The sequence below is a fragment of the Perca fluviatilis genome, chromosome 5 (genome assembly GCF_010015445.1).
Source record: "Perca fluviatilis chromosome 5, GENO_Pfluv_1.0, whole genome shotgun sequence".
In the NCBI taxonomy this organism is placed as follows: Eukaryota; Metazoa; Chordata; class Actinopteri; order Perciformes; family Percidae; genus Perca; species Perca fluviatilis.
This window is the reverse complement of record NC_053116.1, coordinates 36,919,523-36,941,495: the sequence shown is the minus strand read 5'-3', so window position 1 is coordinate 36,941,495 and position 21,973 is coordinate 36,919,523. Positions and strand designations below refer to the sequence as shown.

At 41.0% G+C, this 21,973-nt stretch overlaps 1 protein-coding gene across 3 annotated transcripts in view; it reads left to right on the top strand.

The window, feature by feature from the left end:
* Positions 1-21,973, top strand: part of plod1a (procollagen-lysine, 2-oxoglutarate 5-dioxygenase 1a) — a 49,203-nt gene that overhangs the window by 10,784 nt on the left and 16,446 nt on the right. For 2 of the 3 annotated variants that reach the window (XM_039799933.1, XM_039799932.1), the window contains exons 6-18: positions 847-910; positions 1,689-1,786; positions 2,955-3,056; positions 4,359-4,490; positions 6,750-6,871; positions 9,567-9,671; positions 9,849-9,974; positions 11,445-11,586; positions 11,907-12,020; positions 13,406-13,471; positions 14,799-14,903; positions 16,298-16,444; positions 21,426-21,551. In XM_039799933.1, the coding sequence (XP_039655867.1) occupies positions 847-910; positions 1,689-1,786; positions 2,955-3,056; positions 4,359-4,490; positions 6,750-6,871; positions 9,567-9,671; positions 9,849-9,974; positions 11,445-11,586; positions 11,907-12,020; positions 13,406-13,471; positions 14,799-14,903; positions 16,298-16,444; positions 21,426-21,551 (1,449 nt within the window). Of the gene's footprint in view, positions 1-846; positions 911-1,688; positions 1,787-2,954; positions 3,057-4,358; positions 4,491-6,749; positions 6,872-9,566; positions 9,672-9,848; positions 9,975-11,444; positions 11,587-11,906; positions 12,021-13,405; positions 13,472-14,798; positions 14,904-16,297; positions 16,445-20,141; positions 20,268-21,425; positions 21,552-21,973 lie in introns of all 3 variants that reach the window. The other variant, XM_039799930.1, reaches the window with a different exon arrangement.

Sequence of the window (21,973 nt, the reverse complement as noted above, 5' to 3'; positions counted from 1 at the left end):
AAGAGTCAAAAGTTTTCCACACCTCAGACTTTGCTTTCTTTGTGGGTGCAACCAAAATGTGAGACAGTCTGGACGGACACAAACGGAGACCTTTGGAAACGAGGACGCACGTCAGTCAGCCTTATCGGTTAGGTAGACTAATGGCGTTTTTCCATTACATGGTACCTGCTCGACTCTGCTCGACTCTACTCGCCTTTTTTGGTTTTCCGTTATGAAAAAAAGTCCCTGGTACCTTCCAACAGGTACTTTTTTTTAGTATCACCTCTGTCGAGGTTCCAAGCGAGCTGAGGCGATACCAAAAGGTGACGTGAAAACCTGCAGACTGCTGATTGGTCGGAGAGAATCGGCACTAATCGCTGCGCCATTACAGAAGCCTTTCAGTAACAGTTCCACCTCGTCGTCAGTCCAAGCTAATAAATCCCTGCTCTTACTTTTCACCGTTGTTGTTCTTTCTCCAAAGTATTTTCTGTATTTCCAACTTAAACATCCATGATTTTGAACCGCAGAGTAACGTCAGACAACGCACGTGCCCAGTGTGTGTAAACGATCATGTGATGTGTGTTGTCAGACGTGTTAATATGGACGCAGATTAAGTTCTGCTACTGGAGATAAAACTCTTGTGCGGACGGTGATTGTTTTTGGTTTTAAAACGCTGCTCAAAAATGAACTCGTAGTAGTGTAGATGTAGCCCAAATGCAAGTCATTTAATGTTTTTTACCCAGCCTTTATTATTTGTCTGTGCTGGCCACATCCACAGCTAGTATTTGAGACTCACTATTTCAGTAACGGCTTTAATCATCTTCAGTTCAACATAAACAGTAAAACAATGTGTTTTCATGTTTTCAGAAATCCATAAATATCACACTGGACAGCAAATGCAGATTGTTCCAGAACCTTCATGGAGCCCTCGGTGAGTGATTTGAATTTAGTTTCTTATGACCCGACGTAAGTCAAAAATAAAGATAAAAAATTCCCCAAACAAAATGTTAAGGGCACCCTTCCAATAACACCTTTTTAGAGATTGTATGTTTCTTATTATCCAGAAGGCAACTTCTTCTGAGTGTGCTTCATGCCATGTCTTGCTCAGGATCTCTGGTAGTGCACACTTTATCAGTAATAGCTTTTGCAGAAAAACATTTTGTAAATGGACTGTATTTATATTGCGCTTTTCTAGTCTTAACGACTATTCAAAGTGCTTTTACATCGCACAGGAACCATTCACCATTCACCACTCACACACGTTCATACACTGTGGCCGAGGCTGCTACACAAGGTGCCACCTGCTCATCAGATAAACATTCACACACCCACGGCGCAGCATCGGGAGCAATTCGGGGTTCAGTGTCTTTCCCAAGGACACTTGGACAGTGGACTGCAGGGCTAGAGGGATCGGACCAACAACCTTCCGATTGGCAGGCGACCGCTGTGGCACCTGAGCCACAGCCACAAGAAGTTTGTAAAAGAAGTAGAGGGAAAACTGAAATTAGCTAATGAGCAGGACCCATCTGATTTGATGTTGTACTGAAAACTACAATGAATCAAATCACCAAAAGCCAAGTGACACACTTTGAATGCAGAACGCAGATTGAAAATACCCATTGTCTCCCAAACAGTTGAAAGCACAGGAATATGACAAAGTTGGGACTCCCCAGTGAAGACTGTTTGTGTGTGTGTGTGTGTGTTTCCAGACGAGGTGGTGCTGAAGTTTGAGGATGGGCGGGTACGAGCCAGAAATGTGCTGTATGATACCCTGCCAGTCGTCATCCATGGGAACGGACCAACCAAGGTACTGATAGAGCTGCTCGATTATAGAAAAAAAATCATAATCCCCATTCATCTGCATGTAGGCCAGAACAGCAAACTTTCCCTCAAGTTACCAGCTAACTAACGCTAGCGGTAGCTAGCTAACTTGGTTGGCAGAACACTGAACAAGATATTTTTAGGCGACCAAAATGTTCCAGTTAACTTTGATGAAGTGAAAACACACAGTGAGAGGGTCAAAGTTTAGCTGAAAACACGGACACCTGCCAAAAACAAGTTGAGGTCTATTTCAATGTCCCCAGTGTTAGCATGGTTAGCATCGCTAAGCCTCTGTCCTGACTGACAGGTCCTAAAGCATCCCCTGCTTTATCGTCCGTTTTAAAATAAATGGGACCATCATTTACTAAATGAACATCATGCTGTGTTGAAGAAGACTTGGAACTAGCGACTGAGACCATAAACTCATTATGAAAATGTTTACTGAGGTAATAAATCAAGAGAGAAGTAGGCTCATTTTCTCATAGACTTCTATAGAAACAGACTTCTTTTTGGAGCCGGTGGAGTCTCTAAGGTGTCTCTTGGAGCTTTAAGGAGCTTCAGCATCTGCTTCACTTTTCAGGCCTGGAAGTTGCCACCTAGGTGAGATGTCATAGCGGCCTACTGTTTATTTTTACCCTGGGCCTCCAGGTGGATGAATACAGCCCTTGTGTTCGACAGCATTTTAACAAATCTAAATGCAGTATGGAATCTGATTATGGAAAGTGCATTTTTAAATTCCATATCTATTTAGTTATAGCTTTCAGAGTCTCGCATTGCCAGACCTTCCTCCACAGCGCTACGGAAGAAGGTCTGGCTAGTCCACACAGCATTCCTGGATGGGAGAAAAACATGCTCTGGTTTATTGGCATTTCTTTAAACCAATCACAATCGTCTTGGGCGGCGCTAAATGCCACATGGAGTAACGGTGCCTCTGCAAAATGGTCTCAGGAAGGAACTTGTTTTGGTGGAACATGTGTAACTATGGTTACCACATTTTTATTTTTTAAAGATCAATCTTTTATTCTTTTTGCCAAGTCAGCCAGTCAAAGTACTTGTTAATGTTAAGAGTTTGAAAATCAGTCATTTTCTTCTAGTAAGTACTGGATGTTGGACTGAGATGTGATAACCTGCATGAACACATATTTGTCTTCCAGCTCCAGATCAACTACCTGGGTAACTACATCCCCAACACATGGACATTTGAGACAGGATGCACAGTGTGTCACGAGGACCTCAGCCCACTGACAGCTCTTAAGGTCCGTTCACAGGCTTTTTGGTGAATGAAAATTTTTCTTTGTGCAACATTTCCCACAACTAAAATCAATATTGAGGCTTATTTTAAAGTTCCCATGACATGGTGCTCTTTGGATGCTTTTATATAGACCTTAGTGGTCCCCTAATACTGTATCTGAAGTCTCTTTTATATAGACCTTAGTGGTCCCTAATACTGTATCTGAAGTCTCTTTTATATAGACCTTAGTGGTCCCTAATACTGTATCTGAAGTCTCTTTTATATAGACCTTAGTGGTCCCCTAATACTGTATCTGAAGTCTATTTTATATAGACCTTAGTGGTCCCCTAATGCTGTATCTGAAGTCTCTTTTATATAGACCTTAGTGGTCCCCTAATACTGTATCTGAAGTCTATTTTATATAGACCTTAGTGGTCCCCTAATACTGTATCTGAAGTCTATTTTATATAGACCTTAGTGGTCCCCTAATGCTGTATCTGAAGTCTCTTTTATATAGACCTTAGTGGTCCCCTAATACTGTATCTGAAGTCTCTTTTATATAGGCCTTAGTGGTCCCCTAATACTGTATCTGAAGTCTCTTTTATATAGGCCTTAGTGGTCCCCTAATACTGTATCTGAAGTCTCTTTTATATAGGCCTTAGTGGTCCCCTAATACTGTATCTGAAGTCTTTTTTATATAGACCTTAGTGGTCCCCTAATACTGTATCTGAAGTCTCTTTTATATAGGCCTTAGTGGTCCCCTAATACTGTATCTGAAGTCTTTATATAGACCTTAGTGGTCCCCTAATACTGTATCTGAAATCTCTTTCCCGAAATTCAGCCTTGGTGCAGAATTACAGCCACTAGAGCCAGTCCCACAATGAGCTTTCCTTAGGATGTGCCATTTCTGTGTCTGTAGCTATTGAGGAGGAGAGGGGGGGGGGCAAGGTGGAGGGTGGGGGTGTGGCCTTGACCAACTGCCACTTTGCTCGTTTGAAAGCCATGATGTCTCTCTCTCTCTCATGGGTGGGTCAAATTCTCTGGGCAGGCAAAGCAGAGAAAGATTCAGATTCCAGATCGGCCCATCTGAGCTTTAATTTTCTCAAAGGCAGAGCAGGCTACCCAGGGCTCGGTTTACACCTATCGCCATTTCTAGCCACTGGGGGACCATAGACAGGCTGGGGGAACTCATATTAATGTTAAAAATGTTCATGCCATGGGACCTTTAAGTGTTCAAGTGTTTTGTTCTGTCAACATTTGCCAAAAAGAAGTATTATGCCCTTTCTCCTGGAACTCACATCATGCCTGTTTTGTTTTTTCCCCACAGGAGAGTGAATACCCTCTGGTGGTCATTGGCGTCTTCATTCAGCAGCCCACCCCCTTTGTGACGATGTTCTTTGAACGCCTACTAAAGCTCCAGTACCCCAAAAACAGACTCAAACTCTTCATCTACAACCAGGTAACAGGAGAGCATTTAATACATTAACTAGGGCTGCTTGATTATGGAGAAAAAAAAATCACATTTATTTTGATATACATTATTTAACATGATTAATCATTGACTTTTGGAAAAGATGTTGCATTTAAACAGTTAAACAAATCAACAGTGAAAACCCCTTGAACTGTGAAATTTCCCTTAATACCTTTATTGATTGAACCTTTTTAATTCCCCTTCAGAACACGAGACAAAATAAGAGTTTACTTGCAAACATAATGTGCAAAATAATCGTTTTTTCCCCGATTACATTGTTTTTTTCATAGTTAGAAGCCAAAATTGAATTAAAATGTGTTTAGTTATACAGCCCTAACATAAACCGTATCCTAACATCCCTGTTAAAGTGTTTTTCTTGGAACTGTTGCAGCAGAATAACTTCATCTGAAGCAAAGGCAGAAGTACATACAAAGACATTGAAATCAAAATATAGTGATAAGAAAATAGAAACGCTAATGTAGCATAAATCCATTAAAGCTACACAGGTGTTTATAGTTAATGTGGCTGATTGGACCTTTTCCAGGACTGTGTGGGTGTGGTTAGACTGAGTGATTGACATCTTCCTGAGTCCACTGTTAGTGCTGTTGCACCTGTTAGGGCGGGACAAATGACAACTTTGTCATCCTTATTGGTAGAAAGAATTTGTGACCCAATAAGTTCCCATCAAAGCTCCGGCCATAGACAGTATATAAGAATGGACCAACAGATCCCGTGTCTCTGGACGGAGACCAGTGAAGGATATTAGAAGTCTCTTTCCCGGTGCTGGCTGAGCGTTACTGAGCAGCCTCCAACTGAGCTTGAAGACGTAGATGTGACGTGAGCAACCTGTCTGAAAGTTGTAAGTCTTTTGGTAGCTGTGCCAAGAGAAATGTCAATCATTCCCAATCTTGCAGCGTACTACTTGCTTGCTTACTAGCGTTATAAGCTAATCAGCGGTTAGCGCTAAAACTGGACCACATTCGTACATTAGCATGAAAACATATCCCAGAGAACGGTCGACTCAGGACACATGTTCTATTAACCCCTAGGTTCATTTTGCGCCGGATTTGTCCTTTAAAGTTGTGAAGTGGTCGCAGTTTGGTTAGGTTTATGCACAAAAACTACTTAGGTTTACAAAAAGATTTAGTTTAGGTTAAAATCAGATGCTTCGTCACTTCAGGTTACGCCCGCTGAACGTGATGTTTGTAAAGTTAAAGAAAACTCGCTGTTTGCTTTTATTTTCAAAACGGTACTCGAACCCCACCCTCCTGGGTAAAAAGTTTGTTTGAAATGTGGAAATTTGGCGCTCTTCTATTTCGTCACCTTACTTCCTGCTTTGCTCCCGTCATAATTGCCACGGCCACCGGAGGGCGACACGACTATAAACGTAAATATAGGTCGTCATTGCTGCTTGAACAAACAACTTCTGGGAGCGTTTTTCATAGGATGACTGTCTCGAAAATGTGCAAACGTGAACACATGAATTGGTCCTGCACTGGTGCTGCTTTCAGTGTCCGTAGTAACTCAGACTCCTGCTCTGCACTTTTATTTATTTATTTATTTTACGAGGAATATCTCTTGAGATGTATCATCTCATTTTCGAGAGGGTCCTCGGTAGGACTGGACAGTACAAAGGACAAGACATTACAGTACAACATACACATTCACTCACATGCTAACTTCCCACCCCTGCCCAGACATCGCCATAATGATCATTACAAAATGTATGAATAGTAATTAAGAACAAAAGATAGAAAAATACCGGGAAAAACTGGGAGAAAGGAGAAAAAAAAAAGAAATCAGATAACCAAAAAACAATTACACCAGAAAGAAATCAAGCTTTATGGAAAGCATTTACAACAATTGCTTGTTTGCAAATAAATGAACAAAGATGTCTTAAAGGATCTCAAAGATGTGATTAATCTTAGTGACCCAGGCAAGCTATTCCAATCGAAGGGAGCTTTAAATTTAAATGAACGCCTGCCACTTTCTTTGAAAATGCGAGGCACATTAAAGGATAAAAAATTCAGTGTGTCTTTAACTATAAATTGTTTGGTAAGGTGTTAGGTATTGTTTCAAATAAGGTGGATAGTTAAGATATATACATTTGAAAATAATCTGTAACCAGTGAAACTGTCTCCTAGCATTGGGTGACAAGATATTCAGTGAGGAATACAGGACACAACACAAATCTACAGATACTATTAAAATTTCTCTTCTATCTGTTTGTTTCTCCTCTCCCTCCAGGAAGCTCATCATGAGCGTCACATCAGCTCTTTCCTGAAGGATCATGGGAGCCTTTATCAGGATGTCAAAGTCGTCGGGCCTGAAGAGGAGATGGACGAAGCTGCCTCCTGCAACATGGGCTTGTGAGTTTCAAGTAACCGGATTTCGACTGTTTAGTTAAAAATAATTTTTTTGTGTGATTTAAGAATTTTTATTTTATTTTTTAAACAACATACAAAACAACATAAACGCGCCCTTCTTTCGTCATCATCACCCACCCAGACAAAAAATCAAAACAAAAATGAAACAATATCTACAATACAATACAATTATATACCATTCAAAAAGTAACAAAATAAACCAGATAAACATACAGGATGTATAAATGACAACACCATCAGCCCATCATACACGTCCCTCCAGGGCACAAAGCTTCTTAGGAGCCAGAGGTGTGAATCTTCACTGATCTCCTGATTCGATTCGATTATCATGTCAGCGATTCGATATCTCGATTGCATCACGATGCATCAGATACATTTTTACTATTAAAGTCATGTAGGATATTTAATTCATAGCTTTTCAAGCTTCAAAAACCAAACATTCTGCAGTGCTCTAATACTAAATAAATTGGATACATAAAACTATACAGCACTGAGCACATGGCACTTCCTGAATGTGCAAAACATACCAGAATACAGTGCCTTGCGCGAAGTATTCGCCCTTTGAACTTTTCGACCTTTTGCCACATTTCAGGCCTCAAACATAAAGATATAAAACTGTAATTTTTTGTGAAGAATCAACAACAAGTGGGACACAATCATGAAGTGGAACGAAATTTATTGAATATTTCCAAAACTTTTAAACAAATAAAAACTGAAATATTGGGCGTGCAAAATTATTCAGCCCCCTTAAGTTAATACTTTGTAAGCGCCACCTTTTGCTGCGATTACAGCTGTAAGTCGCTTGGGGTATGTCTCTATCAGTTTTGCACATCGCGAGACTGACATTTTTGCCCATTCCTCCTTGCAAAACAGCTCGAGCTCAGTGAGGTTGGATGGAGAGCGTTTGTGAACAGCAGTTTTCAGTTCTTTCCACAGATTCTCGATTGGATTCAGGTCTGGACTTTGACTTGGCCATTCTAACACCTGGATATGTTTATTTGTGAACCATTCCATTGTAGATTTTGCTTTATGTTTTGGATCATTGTCTTGTTGGAAGACAAATCTCCGTCCCAGTCTCAGGTCTTTTGCAGACTCCATCAGGTTTTCTTCCAGAATGGTCCTGTATTTGGCTCCATCCATCTTCCCATCAATTTTAACCATCTTCCCTGTCCCTGCTGAAGAAAAGCAGGCCCAAACCATGATGCTGCCACCACCATGTTTGACAGTGGGGATGGTGTGTTCAGGGTGATGAGCTGTGTTCTTTTACGCCAAACATAACGTTTTGCATTGTTGGCAAAAGTTCGATTTTGGTTTCATCTGACCACAGCACCTTCTTCCACATGTTTGGTGTGTCTCCCAGGTGGCTTTTGGCAAACTTTAAACGACACTTTTTATGGATATCTTTAAGAAATGGCTTTCTTCTTGCCACTCTTCCATAAAGGCCAGATTTGTGCAGTATACGACTGATTGTTGTCCTATGGACAGAGTCTCCCACCTCAGCTGTAGATCTCTGCAGTTCATCCAGAGTGATCATGGGCCTCTTGGCTGCATCTCTGATCAGTCTTCTCATTGTATGAGCTGAAAGTTTAGAGGGGACGGCCGGTCTTCGTAGATTTGTAGTGGTCTGATACTCCTTCCATTTCAATATTATCGCTTGCACAGTGCTCCTTGGGATGTTTAAAGCTTGGGAAATCTTTTTGTATCCAAATCCGGCTTTAAACTTCTCCACAACAGTATCTCGGACCTGCCTGGTGTGTTCCTTGTTCTTCATGATGCTCTCTGCGCTTTACACGGACCTCTGAGACTATCACAGAGCAGGTGCATTTATACGGAGACTTGATTACACACAGCTGGATTCTATTTATCATCATTAGTCATTTAGGTCAACATTGGATCATTCAGAGATCCTCACTGAACTTCTGGAGAGAGTTTGCTGCACTGAAAGTAAAGGGGCTGAATAATTTTGCACGCCCACTTTTTCAGTTTTTTATTTGTTAAAAAAGTTTGAAATAGCCAATGAATTTCGTTCCACTTCATGATTGTGTCCCACTTGTTGTTGATTCTTCACAAAAAATTACAGTTTTATATCTTTATGTTTGAGGCCTGAAATGTGGCAAAAGGTCGAAACGTTCAAGGGGGCCGAATACTTTCGCAAGGCACTGTATGTAAACAGAAAGGTTGTTAGGCCGACATTACATTGTGAACAGAAATAATCGATTATGAGTCGGCCGATTATCGATGCAGCATCGTCCACGTCCACGATTTGATGCATCGATTATTTGATTAATTTCAACACCTCTAGGAGGCCCCCAGAAAGTTCAGCTACTTTCCCCATTTTCTAGTACAGACATCCAATCTGGCAAACAGTTTATACGACATTTTTAAAGAAACTGATGTTGTACAAAATCATATGTGCTCTACTTAGAATCACGATTTCACTCGCTAAAAATACACGTGCATAAACATTTATTTATATATTAACGAATAACCTAAAAAACGTTAGGGTATTTTCACACTTTTTTCCCAGATGCAGCAGCCAGTTGCTCTCATTTGTGTCTTTGTTACTGGATCATGTACGTGCATGTCTCAGAGGAAATGAAACCACACTGCGGCATGGAGTATGTGCCGGCATATCTCTTTAATTTCACACAACATCCATGTCTTTCCTTCCTTTCAGTGACATGTGCCGGAAGGACAAGGACTGTGACTATTTCTTCCTCTTGGACATTCAAGTGGTCTTAAAGAATGAGAACACACTTAAAATTCTCATTGAACAAAACCTGCAAGTATATTTATGATTATTAGATTAGTAACAATAATCCTGTGATGTCTTGGAACTGCTGTAAACACACATCCACACATAGTAAATATCTTTATTTATTTGCACGAGTTATATTTTTACTAAGTGTATTTGGCCCGATGAAGAAATATATTAACACTCCTTTTAATTGTTGATTAGGCCTATTGTGGCACCGATGATAACTCGAGTTGGTCGACTGTGGAGCAACTTCTGGGGAGCCCTGAGTGCAGAAGGCTACTACGCCCGGTCCGAGGACTACGTGGACATAGTTCAAGGACGCAGAGTGTAAGTTTGTTTAAACGTTGTGAAGACTTTAGAGACTTATTAGTGGTTATCAAATAACCACAAGTAAATAGTTATATCTGACCTAGTCTCGCATTGCCAGACCTTCCTCCACAGCGCTGTGGAGGAAGGTCTGGTCTAGTCCACACAGCATTCTGGGATGGGAGAAAAACGTGCTCTGGTTTATTGGCATTTCTTTAAACCAATCACAATCGTCTTGGGCGGGAAGGAACTTGTTTTGGTGGAACATGTGCTCGTTCAAAGGTTGTTTTAGTCGTGCGAGAGAAAACTCTGATTGGACAGATAGTCTAGCTAGCTGTGTGGATTTACCCTGCAGAGATCTGAGGAGCAGTTAACCACAGTCCTCACAAATCCACCGGAGTTTAGAACGGCAACACAAAGAAAGAGGAAGGAAACGGACATCCAGCCTAAAAAGAGGCAGAATTTCAGGCGGCACAGGAGCAAATCCCTCAAGTTTAATAACGTGGACATAGACTGTCTGACCTTTGTTTACAATACTCAATCTGGCAGCAAACTTTGCAAAACATTGTAGTTGTTTCATCGACATCTTCTATCGCCACACAAGAAAACTCCTTCCAGGACGCTTGAAAACTCTCTCTTCGGCTTTAGCTCGTACGCAGCCATCTTCTTCTGCTTTCTCTAACAGGACAGACGCCAGTCACGCGTCACTAACGCCAACTCAACTCTTGATTGGCCAACAGCACTTTGAGGCGCTGACACACAAACCTGATTATCGGCCTGTGGCCGCCGTCGGACAGTCTGGCGAGGTCGGTGACTCGAGTCTGTTCGGTGTGTTCTGTGCCGTCTGTGTTCATTTTGGCCGATTTGACTTGTCGAAATAGGGCCAGTGGGCAGTCGGACTCAATGACCCAATCTGATTGGTGGAGTGCTAGCCCTTGACTAGCGAATCAGTGCACCAGAAAAACGGAGAGCCCGAGAGCTGACAACGCCAGGATCTTCTTATTACTAGCCATCGTATTTTCTTCCCAACGATCCTTCTTGACTACTATCAACTCTCTGATGAAAACAGAGAGATGTTCCGTCATTTCCGGTTTTCATTTTTTTGGGCGACAATACAGATTAGCGCCGCCTGCTGTTATGGAGACGTATTACGTCTCGCGCACGCGCAGAACGTACGCTCAAGTCGGCGCCGCTTCGGTGTGTCCCGAGGCACTTTTTGGACCAACTCGGGGAGACGGGAGCCGACTGATCAGTCCGACTGCCTTTTCTGCCAACAGTCAGCCATCGGGTTAGTGTGTCAGAGCCTTTAAATGAAATCATTCAACAAGAATTCTCCAATATAATAAAAGAATTGAAACTTTATTTTAACTTGTGGTTTTATTTATTAGCCTGATGTGGCGCTTTACTTGCCTCGCGCCATCGAGCAGCCCTTATTGTTGAACCCTGCTAGTGTTGGCATGTAAGTTGTCTGAGTCTGTCTTGTTTTTTTAGGGGTGTGTGGAATGTCCCGTACGTGTCCAGCGTGTACCTGGTGAAGGCCAGCCTGCTTCGATCGGAGCTCGCAGACTACGAGCTGTTTAACTCAAACACCTTAGACCCCGACATGGCTTTCTGCCACAACATCCGCAACAAGGTCAGTAAGAGGAAAAAAAAGAACGATTCCACTTTGACTTCCATTAGTATTAGAACTAAGGCTGTCGATTGATTTCACATATTTAATCACAATTAATCGCATGACTGTCCTTAGTAAACTTTAAATATTAGACTTAGCTTACTCAGTTGGCAACTGAGTTAACATCGACACTACATGCAGATAACTTTAGTCTCGTGGAGAGAAACATCTGGAAGGTCTAAGATCCTAATAAAGAGAAACCAAAAAGGTTTAAAACTGTGAATGTAAAATTGTCCATGAAAGTATTTGAACTGTTGTGACCCTTTTTTTTTTTTTTTTAGGGAATCTTCATGTACGTAACCAACATGCACACTTTCGGCCGCATCCTGTCAACAGACAACTATCAGACGAGCCATCTTCATAATGATCTGTGGCAGATCTTTGAAAACCCAGTGGTGAGATTCTGACTGAATGCCTGAAAATATCACCTGTGTTAAAGCTTTAGTGCGTAACTTTTGGATATTATTGAACGTCCGTTACATTCAAGCCATCGCCAAATGAGTTGCTGCAAAGCTAATTAAGACTATCAGCTCCACACAACTCTCTCTGGATTTCTCAGTATGGCTATGTTCAGAAGATTGAGTCGTCCGGAGACTTTCCCGCGCAGAAACTCGAGTGAAGATAATGACCTTTTCTGAAGAGTCCATGTTTTTTTTTATCCTCAGTATCCTCCTTAGCTACAAGTAACTGTGTGGAGGAGGTCATTCACAGAAGGCTTGTATCATGTGGACGCACCAACAATTTTGTTCATTACTTAAAATTCCTCATGGGCGCGACAGAAACTACGCACTATAGCTTTAACGTTACGAACTGTTTTAGACATGATAGGGTCTGTAAGTGGTGCAACGGTGGTTCCCCTTGTGTTGGATGTTGGTTATTTCAAAGGCAGTAATTAGGTCATTGGAAATATGCTGTGGCGGTAAGTATAAAACCCTCTTAAAGATGCTAGAAAGAGCTTTAATAAAAAGTTTAAGCGTGATTCTTCAGTGTTGACTAGGGCTGGGTATCGCCAATTATTTCCTGAATCGATTTGATTCTGATTCGATTCAATTTAATTAACTTGACAATAAATGCACACAAGGCCATATACCATACTAAGTAATAACAAAATAGTGCAATATAGGAAGAGCAGCAGCAACACATGTCCAGTTTTATAATTAAAAGATTGTCCGTCACACAACAGTGTTGAGTGTTAAGAAAAGAAAGAGAGTAGGAGGAAAAAAAGAGAGAAGGGAGGCAGTAGTCTGTCACTGTTCATGAGATCCCGATTCGACTACATTTCCGATTCGATGTAAACTGGGTTAGGAAACAACAAAAGAAGAATACAAAGAGATTCTCAGAGAACTTCTGCTGTAAATTCTACAATCAAAAGCAATTCACCCTAACCCTCAAATATATTTATAATGCATCAGGTTCATGTTTACATTAAGAACTGACCCCCAAAAAGTATTTTTTACTTTTACATCCATGGTAAAAAGGCATTTATTAAAAGATCCATTTCAGGATTTTATGAATCGATATCAGATCGCTCAAACAAAGATTGATTTTAATTGGAGAATCAATTACTTTAACCCAGCCCTAGTGTTGACTTCACCTCACTGTAGTAAGACAAGGACTCCAACTATGTCTTAATTCTACTTTATTACTCTGCGCGGCTATATATATATATATATATATATATATATATATATATATACTAACCCTGGAAGATCAGCCACAGCTGTACCTGTGCTAGAAGCATTGTCTAGAAACTGCTGTCTGTATGCTGTGTTTCTTTCAGGACTGGCAGGAGCGCTACATTCATGAGAACTATACTTACATCATGAAAGACAAGCTGATTGAAAATGTGAGTTGCAACACAAGTGTACATTATTACATGAGATACCCATATTGAAATAGTAAAAATGTTGACTGATAATATTTCCAACCTGGACCCTATTCCCCCATGTTTTTGTGACTGATGGGAACAACAATCTTCGAAATTGGTCCAGTATTAAGCAAGACAAAAAAAGCTACAATGTAAGTTAACGGGCAATTGCGCACCTTCAATTTACGTCCGCTAAAAGTGCTGTTTTTACCACTGACAGGCTCAGATTATTATTCTCAGTGTCTGACAACATTATGGAAAGGATCCCTACAGAGATAGACCTTTTAGTTAAAGAGTAAGATCATTTTTGTTTAACATGACACATCCCCGCAATCACTCTCGCCAAACCCACCAGACTCCATTTAAATAAACAGTAATTTTATCATCGTAAAACACTTCATTCTAAGTTCACAGAAATAAAATAAAACTATCAAAAGTCATCTTGGTTCGTCTTTCCACTGTTCCAACAATCACCACTCTGGTTTGGTTGAAATAAACCCTTAATTCACCCATTTACATGTGGAAATATGCTGGCTCTTTACACGCTAAAAGTCCTGATTATTTACATGGAGTCTGGTGGAGATATGCTGGCTCTATACACGCTAAAAGTCCTGATTATTTACATGGAGTCTGGTGGAGATATGCTGGCTCTATACACACTAAAAGTCCTGATTATTTACATGGAGTCTGGTGGAGATATGCTGGCTCTATACGCGCAAAAATCCTGATTATTTACATGGAGTCTGGTGGAAATATGCTGGCTCTTTACACGCTAAAAGTCCTGATTATTTACATGGAGTCTGGTGGAGTTTGGCGATAGAGATTTCTGGGCTGTTTCTGGTTAAATAAAAAGGATCTTACTCTAATACAAAAATGTCTATCTCTGTAGGAATCCTTTCCATAATGTTGTCAGACACTTAGAAGAATAATCTGAGCCTGTCAGCTGCAAAACCAGCACTTTTACAGGATGTAAATTGATGATGCACATTTGCCTTATGGGTTACTGTGCAGCCTGGTTTGCACTGTTACTGTTCAATGTTCTTGTTCTCATTCAGTACTGGACAAATTTCAAATATTTTTGTTCACATTAGTCACTTAGAGGTTTTAAGAGTAATTTTTTTCCCATTGATTGCTGTCTGTGTCCTAAAAAATACTGTCACTGTATGGACTGTACAGACAAAGTCACTTGTTGAAACTTAATTTTAAAAAGAGTTGGATTGACGGTGGATTTTTTTTATAAATGTGCAGTTGTATGGAATATGTAATGTCAGTGGTTAAACTGTACCGTGTCCTCTGCCCCCCCCAGCCTTGTCCCGATGTGTACTGGTTCCCAATTTTCTCTGATGTTGCTTGTAACCACATTGTTGAAGAAATGGAACATTATGGGAAATGGTCAGGAGGAGGCAATAAGGTATGTAATTATGTGGAGGTCTTTTTGTACCCATCTTCTTTTGATTTGATTCTTAAACCCAGTTCAGACCAAAGATTTGGGACGAGATGAAACTGTTTCAGAACTCAAACCAGCTGATGGTGTCGCTGTGACTCCGCTGGTGGAGTCTCCAGAGCAGGGGTCACAACACGGTGCCCGGCACCACGGTGCCCGAGCCCGGTGCCCAAGGACCACATGAGTAGCCCTCAGGCCTGTTCTAAAAATGAAAATTTAATATTGATATTATCTGTTTCCCACCTTGTTAAGTCATTGTTGATAATTTTTGTGAGAAATCATTAACATGATCAGTGTCTTCACATAGATGAGTAGCATTAATCATTAATAATCATTTATAACTAAAGGCAAACTGAGCACATTTGTGATTTCAGAAGAGTGTATCAAACTGGTAGCCCTTCGTATGACTCAATACCCATGAAGTAGCTCTCAGTTTCTAAAAGGTTGGTGACCCCTGGTCCAGACGCTGGTTTTAGAACGTAAGAGACGTCTCCTCTTTCAACAGCCAATAGAGAAGTCAGTTGGTCAAGTCAGCTACAAACTACAGAAATAAAATGATCAATTTCTACTGTATACTGTAGCGTGAAAAAAACTTTTTGCACACCTCTTTTGTCGGGCAGGTGCGTAGGATATGATCAAAGGCAACAGATCAAAAATAGTAGAGAGAAAATCCCGCACACTGACCATTACATAAAGCAATAATTTATTAGAAAAATACAACGTTTCGGTCTCAGACCTTCATCAGGTTTACCTGACCATTACGCAACGTTTGGGTCTCAGACCTTCATCAGGTTTACCTGACCATTACGTAAGCAATAATTTATTAGAAAAATACAGCGTTTGGGTCTCAGACCTTCATCAGGTTTACCTGATGAAGGTCTGAGACCGCAACATATTTCTCTACTACTGTATACTGTAAAAAATATATTGGGCTATATGGGCCAGAATCTGCCTTTGGGGGAGGGGGGCATAGTGAGGAGTCTGGGTGTCCTCCCCCAGGGTTATTTTGAGTGTCAAAGACTTAATTTCCTGCATTTAGATAACTTTTATTCACCCATTTACAGTGGGAAAAACACAGGTGACAATTCAAAATATATCAAAAATGTAATGGAAAGTATGTTGTTACGTGTCATTGGGCATTTTTAAGAGGGTATATGGACATCCTGGAGCTTTCTTAGTGGGTATACTGCGTATACCAGCGTATCACGTAGACTACACCACTGCTCATTGTTCTTTGTTATTCAGTAATTGTCATTATTTGTATGACTTGTTGGGTAGTTGGCCATCAGTATCTGCCATCTACATCTCAAGTTTTGTTGAGTTTTTCTTTATCTAAACAAATTTGTTTTCCTGTTTGTCAGGACACCAGAATCCAAGGTGGCTATGAGAATGTCCCCACTATCGATATCCACATGAATCAAATCAACTTTGAAAAGGAATGGCACAAGTTCTTACTGGAGTATATAGCACCGATAACGGAGAAAATGTATCCTGGTTACTACACCAAGGTAAGACTTCTTCGTTAAAACCTGCAATTTCACACAAACTTGTGAGATGAACATGAGTTTGAGTTTGGAGGACATTCACTGTAAATATTCCACGTCACACCGCTCGTGTTGCTATTCGCGTCGCGCCATTCATGTGAGTTTGATGGGGTATGATTTGTGTTTAATTGCGTTACGGCCGGCGAGCTGCGTAGGCACCAACAACGATTATTTCCGTCATCAATAGGGCCAAAGTAACCACTATTGCTGCTTTGTCCCTGTTGTGGAAGTCCCGAATTGTTGGAAAATCAAACGCCGTCATGTCTGGATCAGGGCTGCACAATATGAGGAAAATATGCAATAACGTTGAATATCGCAATAACGATATTACTTGCAATAAACAAACAGATATTAAAGTGTTCTTGTTCTGCTGCTTTCAGTATTCTGCTATAATACAACAAACTGCACGTAGACAGGAAATAATTTCCAACATTCTTTTATTTTATTGAACATTGAATTGGAACATAAAAGGCACCACTAAAAGAAGTGACAGTTAAATTTTAAAGTGCTGTTTTCTACAGTGTCTTTCGCGATATGTCGCAGCTTTTCGCCATGTTTTTATTGCTCCAGTTGATACCATGATGACGATATAGAAACGATATATTGTGCAGCCCTATTCTGGATCAATAACATATCAATAATCACGTGGCGGAGCAAAAAGCACGTCAATGTTTAACTGCCTTCTCCAGGATGTAAACGTTACGTCTGGATGAGTGCTGCTTCCAGCGCTTCTTGAGGTTCAGATTTTGCTGTTTTGTAATTGCAATAAACGGATGAGAAGTATCCCGAAATAACAACATCATTATGCCAATTTGTAAAGAGTCTGTCCGCAAGACGACAAGCAAACATCTTTTTTAAAATGCTTGTTTTCTGAATGAAGTTCAGATCAATCAGGGCTTTGCTAACGTTGGAGCTTCTCCGTCAATAACAACTACATGCACGTTTTAATGTCATCAGGTAGTCCAACTTCTCCGCTAACTTTTCCCAAAAGAAAGCTCCTTTTTTTGTCTGGTCTCTGTCCAAATAATGAGGCACTACAGAGCTCTGGGTGCCCACAGACGGCTACAATAATTAGTTCCTCCAATTCTGATCAAACCACATCAGGGCATCAGGGGAATCTAAACACTGATTGGCTTTCGCGACACAGCGTCACACGAATTTCTTGCTTAAGTAAAAAAAATTCCAGCGAATTCACGATTTAACAAAGCGGCCTTTACGTCATTCGCATTATTCACGCTGTGAATTTGCGTCTTTGTATTGACTTGCCAAATGTGCGCGAACGTGGACGGTGTGAGCAGACCATTAAGTTGATCCCCTTGATAGAACATTATTTGCAGTAACATTACTTCCTAAAAGGATGTTTGCTGTGAACTGACGCTGTCATTTATCCTACTTTTGCCTGCAGCTTTGTTGCAGAATGGACATTGCTGTACACTAGTGCTTGTACTGTAATTCCCAGAGTGCACCTAGCAGTCCATTAGAGTAGCAAAGTGGGAGGAGTTATTTGGGGCATCCAAAGGTCCTGTTTATTTTCGGTACAGACAACATCAGGTGTCTGGCCAGTCTTGGGTAGTCAATATACTCCCAACTATCAGTACAGAAGTAAAAGAAAACACACACTGATATCTTCCTGCTGAGACACTTTAATAAATATTGCTGTCAGTAACATAAACAGGCAGTGTTAAAAATTACCCAGGAGACACATGGGTACCTGGCGACTTTTAAGACAGACTTGGAAAATTGCAAAACCTATCCATTAATGTTTTAAAAGAAAATACTGTAACCCACTTTGCTACTCTTTAAGGTTAAACTGTGCTAATCGTTTCTTTTTTTTTTGATTATCAACTAGATAAATGATGGATTCATGGGATGGATAGATGAATGTTGGAATTTGTGGATGGTGCTTTTCTCGGTTCAACCACGGTGGTGGTTCTCAAATAATTAGGGATGCACCGAATCCACTGGTTAAGATTCTGCCAAATCAGAAACCGAATACCCAATCCTCAGTCCATTAACACAGTAAACACATTAATGAAGTAAACAACGTCCACAGCAGTGTAATAAGCTGGTAACGGTCGTCTGGTTAACACCAGTTTTTAGCTGTGACTGTCCTTCCTTTGCCGTACCTGAAGTTGCTGCATTCTGGCTGCTGTCTGGAGATTCCTTCGTGCACAACTCGTATTCTTTCGGATGTTTCGTACCAAATGTAACCGCGGCCATGTTGTGTATAGTTTAGGGTCCTCGCCACCACCAGACCAATCAGCATTGCAAATTGAACATGTATCTGGACTTGAATGGTCTTCTTTTGACTGAAAGTTCTGCCAAACTACAACTTTTTCTGCTCACCAGATCCATTTCCACTTTCTCACAGCCTGCTGCGTTGAACGCTCCACCTACGTAAACACCTTCCTGTAATCAACGGCGCCGTCTTTACGTCGACCAGCATAGCGCGCGTAGTGCGAGCGTAGGGTTCGGTGGAAAAAAGATTCCAAGGTTCGGCAGAAACCGAACCCCATCAACAAGCCCAGTATTCGTCCGAATCCGAAGCCGAATCCTGGATTCGGTGCATCCCTGCAAATAATAATAAAAAAGCACAAAAGCCAGCTGCTAACAAAGGTTGGACACAAACTGAGGTGTGAAATGAATAGCTCACATGGTACACATTGGCTCACATTCAGCAATATTTTACATTTCCCCATCCCTAATTCCATCAGTTTAACAAAAAAGTCATGTTCATTCACTACGGATATCCATCCGCTTCCACTTTGCGTTTTGTTTTATCATTGCTAAGCTAGTGTCATCAATAGAGAGGTGAAGTCCCTCCTCTGCCGGTGAACCTCATGAGACCTTAATTTGCAAAATAATTTGAACGGTTGTGAGGGGGACTTTGAAGTTTGTAGTCTTTCTAATTAAGTAATTTAACAGTCTTACACTTCAACAGTTTCACAATAAACTGAGACTTTCTGGACTTGCAAAATTATCTTTTAAACTGACAAACATCAAATGTGTAATTCATGGCTCAATTCAAATGGGATCAAAGAATAATTTGTCTCTCCCCGTTTGTTCGCTACCGATCATATTTTTCCTAAATTCTTGGCTATTTTTGCATCTTATTCAGACACTTTAAAATGCCTCCACACATTCCCGACATGATTGCTGCATTTATAAAGCATGGCGCCTCTCACTCTACGCTGGTCGCTATTTGATCGCTTCATCAAAAATGCCATTGTTCAGTTCAGTTTATTCGTTCTTTTCGCTTATTTGATGCTATTTTCGGCCGAGATAATTTCGTTTGTCAAACATTCGGTGCTGTCCTGCTTTCAAATTAAAACCGTATGTGAAGCGTCTGTGCAGGAAGTTTGGATTAACAGTATCTCAACAACGATCAAACAAATGGCGACAAGTGGAAGCGATGGATAATGATGGAAGTTGTGCTGTGGAAATGACGGTACATTACAATGAATTTCAACACAACAGGTAAACATGAAGGAAGTGCTGAGTTTGCCTTACCAGCAAATTCAAACGGGAACAGACTCATTATTATAAAATATAGGCTATGAGATGATGTGTAGACTAATTGAAAATGATTGTAACCATCCGTTACAGCTCTCTCCTTGGTTCCTGTGTGTGTTCTGTTGACTAAAATGTCTTCTCTCATCAGTGTGCCTCTCCCCTGAACTTTGTGGTGAGGTACAAACCGGACGAGCAGCCCCTGCTCGCCCCTCACCACGACGCCTCCACATTCACTATTAACATAGCTCTCAACAGCAAAGACGTTGACTACCAGGTAAATGGGGAGCAGCTGGCAGTTAAAGGGTAATTTCTGTTGTTTTTTTTCAACCTGGACCCTATTTCCCAATGCATTGGTGTCTGTGAGTAATGTGAACAAAAATCTTTGAAATTGGTCCAGTATCGAGTGAGAACTCTAACCGGCAGCCGTGAACCGGGCTGCAATGTAATCATATAGGGCCAATGTGCAAATTTCGTCCACTAAAAGTTCAGTTTTTGCCACTTGACAGGCTCGGATTATTATTCTACGTGTCTGACAACATTATGGACAGGATCCCTACAGAGATAGACCTTTTTGTTAAAGACTAAGATCCTTTTTGTTTAACATTAATAGCCCGAAAATCGCTATCGCCAAACCCACCAGACTCCATTCAAACAAACCCTACTTTTAGCGTGTATAGAGCCAGCATACTTTCACATGTAAATGGGTGAATTAAGGGTTTATTTCACCCAAACCAGGGTGGTAATTGTTGGAACAGTGGAAAGATGAACCAAGACGGCTTTCTATAGTTATATTTAGTTTTTGTCGACTTTGGATGAAGTGTGTTTTACGATGATAAAATTACGTGTTTATTTAAATGGAGTCTGGTGGGTTTGGCGACAGTGATTACGGAGAGGTGTTATGTTAAACAAAAAGGATCTTACTCTTTAACTAAAATGTCTATCTCTGTAGGGATCCTTTCCGTAATGTCAGACATTTAGAATAATAATCTGAGTCTGTCAGCGGCAACAACAGAACTTTGTGTAGATAAATTGAAGGTGCGCAATTGCCTAATAATGTTACATTGCAGCTTGTTTTGCTGCTACCGACTGCAGCGATCTTGCTTAATACTGGACCAATTTCAAAGATTGTTGTTCCCATCAGTCACTTAGACACACACACACACACACAAAAATAGGGTTCCAGGTTGAATAAATACGAAGTTACTCTTTAATAGAAGCTCCAGGATATGATGATGCAGGTGATCTTCTCTTTCTACTTCTTTGCTCCATCTCTGGACGTGAATGCCGGATCGGCAACCATTCTGATGCTTTTCTTTATTGAGCAGGAGCTGTGCGGGGTGTACATGTGTACACAGTAACACTCTGTCTGTAGCCAGATGAGCCGTTTCTATGCGAATGCTTGCATGACTCCTTTCTGTCTGTGTGTTTCCAGGCTCAGTTTGAGTTGGCCTTTGTAGTTAGATATAAGCCAGACGAGCAGCCCTCTTTGAGACCGCACCATGATGCCTCCACTTTCACTATTAACATTGCGCTCAATCAAGTGGGCCCTGATTACCAGGTGAGTGTGTTTAGAGGTTGGTAGAAATCTTACATTTCCAACAGGTTAAACTCAGTGACTAGACCTTAAAAGAACAGTTGGTAAGAACGAAATGTACCTAACATACAATCCCCATTACACAAGCAACTGTTCATATTAGACGACTCCTCACAAACTTACAGATTAAAGTCCCGTTCACACCACGAACGATAACTATATAACCACACTGATGTGAGCATCTGCGCTGCTTTCGCTCTGAAAACAGATTCAGCTGATGATAGCTAGGGCTGGGTAGCGAATTCAGTACATTTTAGGCACCTAAGGAATTGCCTCCGTCAGTACCCGAGCCGTGCCGCCTGCACGATCCGTTCTGCGCATGCGCAAGATGATAATACTGTTTTACCGAGGATACGACACTGCCCGTTCTGTTCCACGCTAGCCTC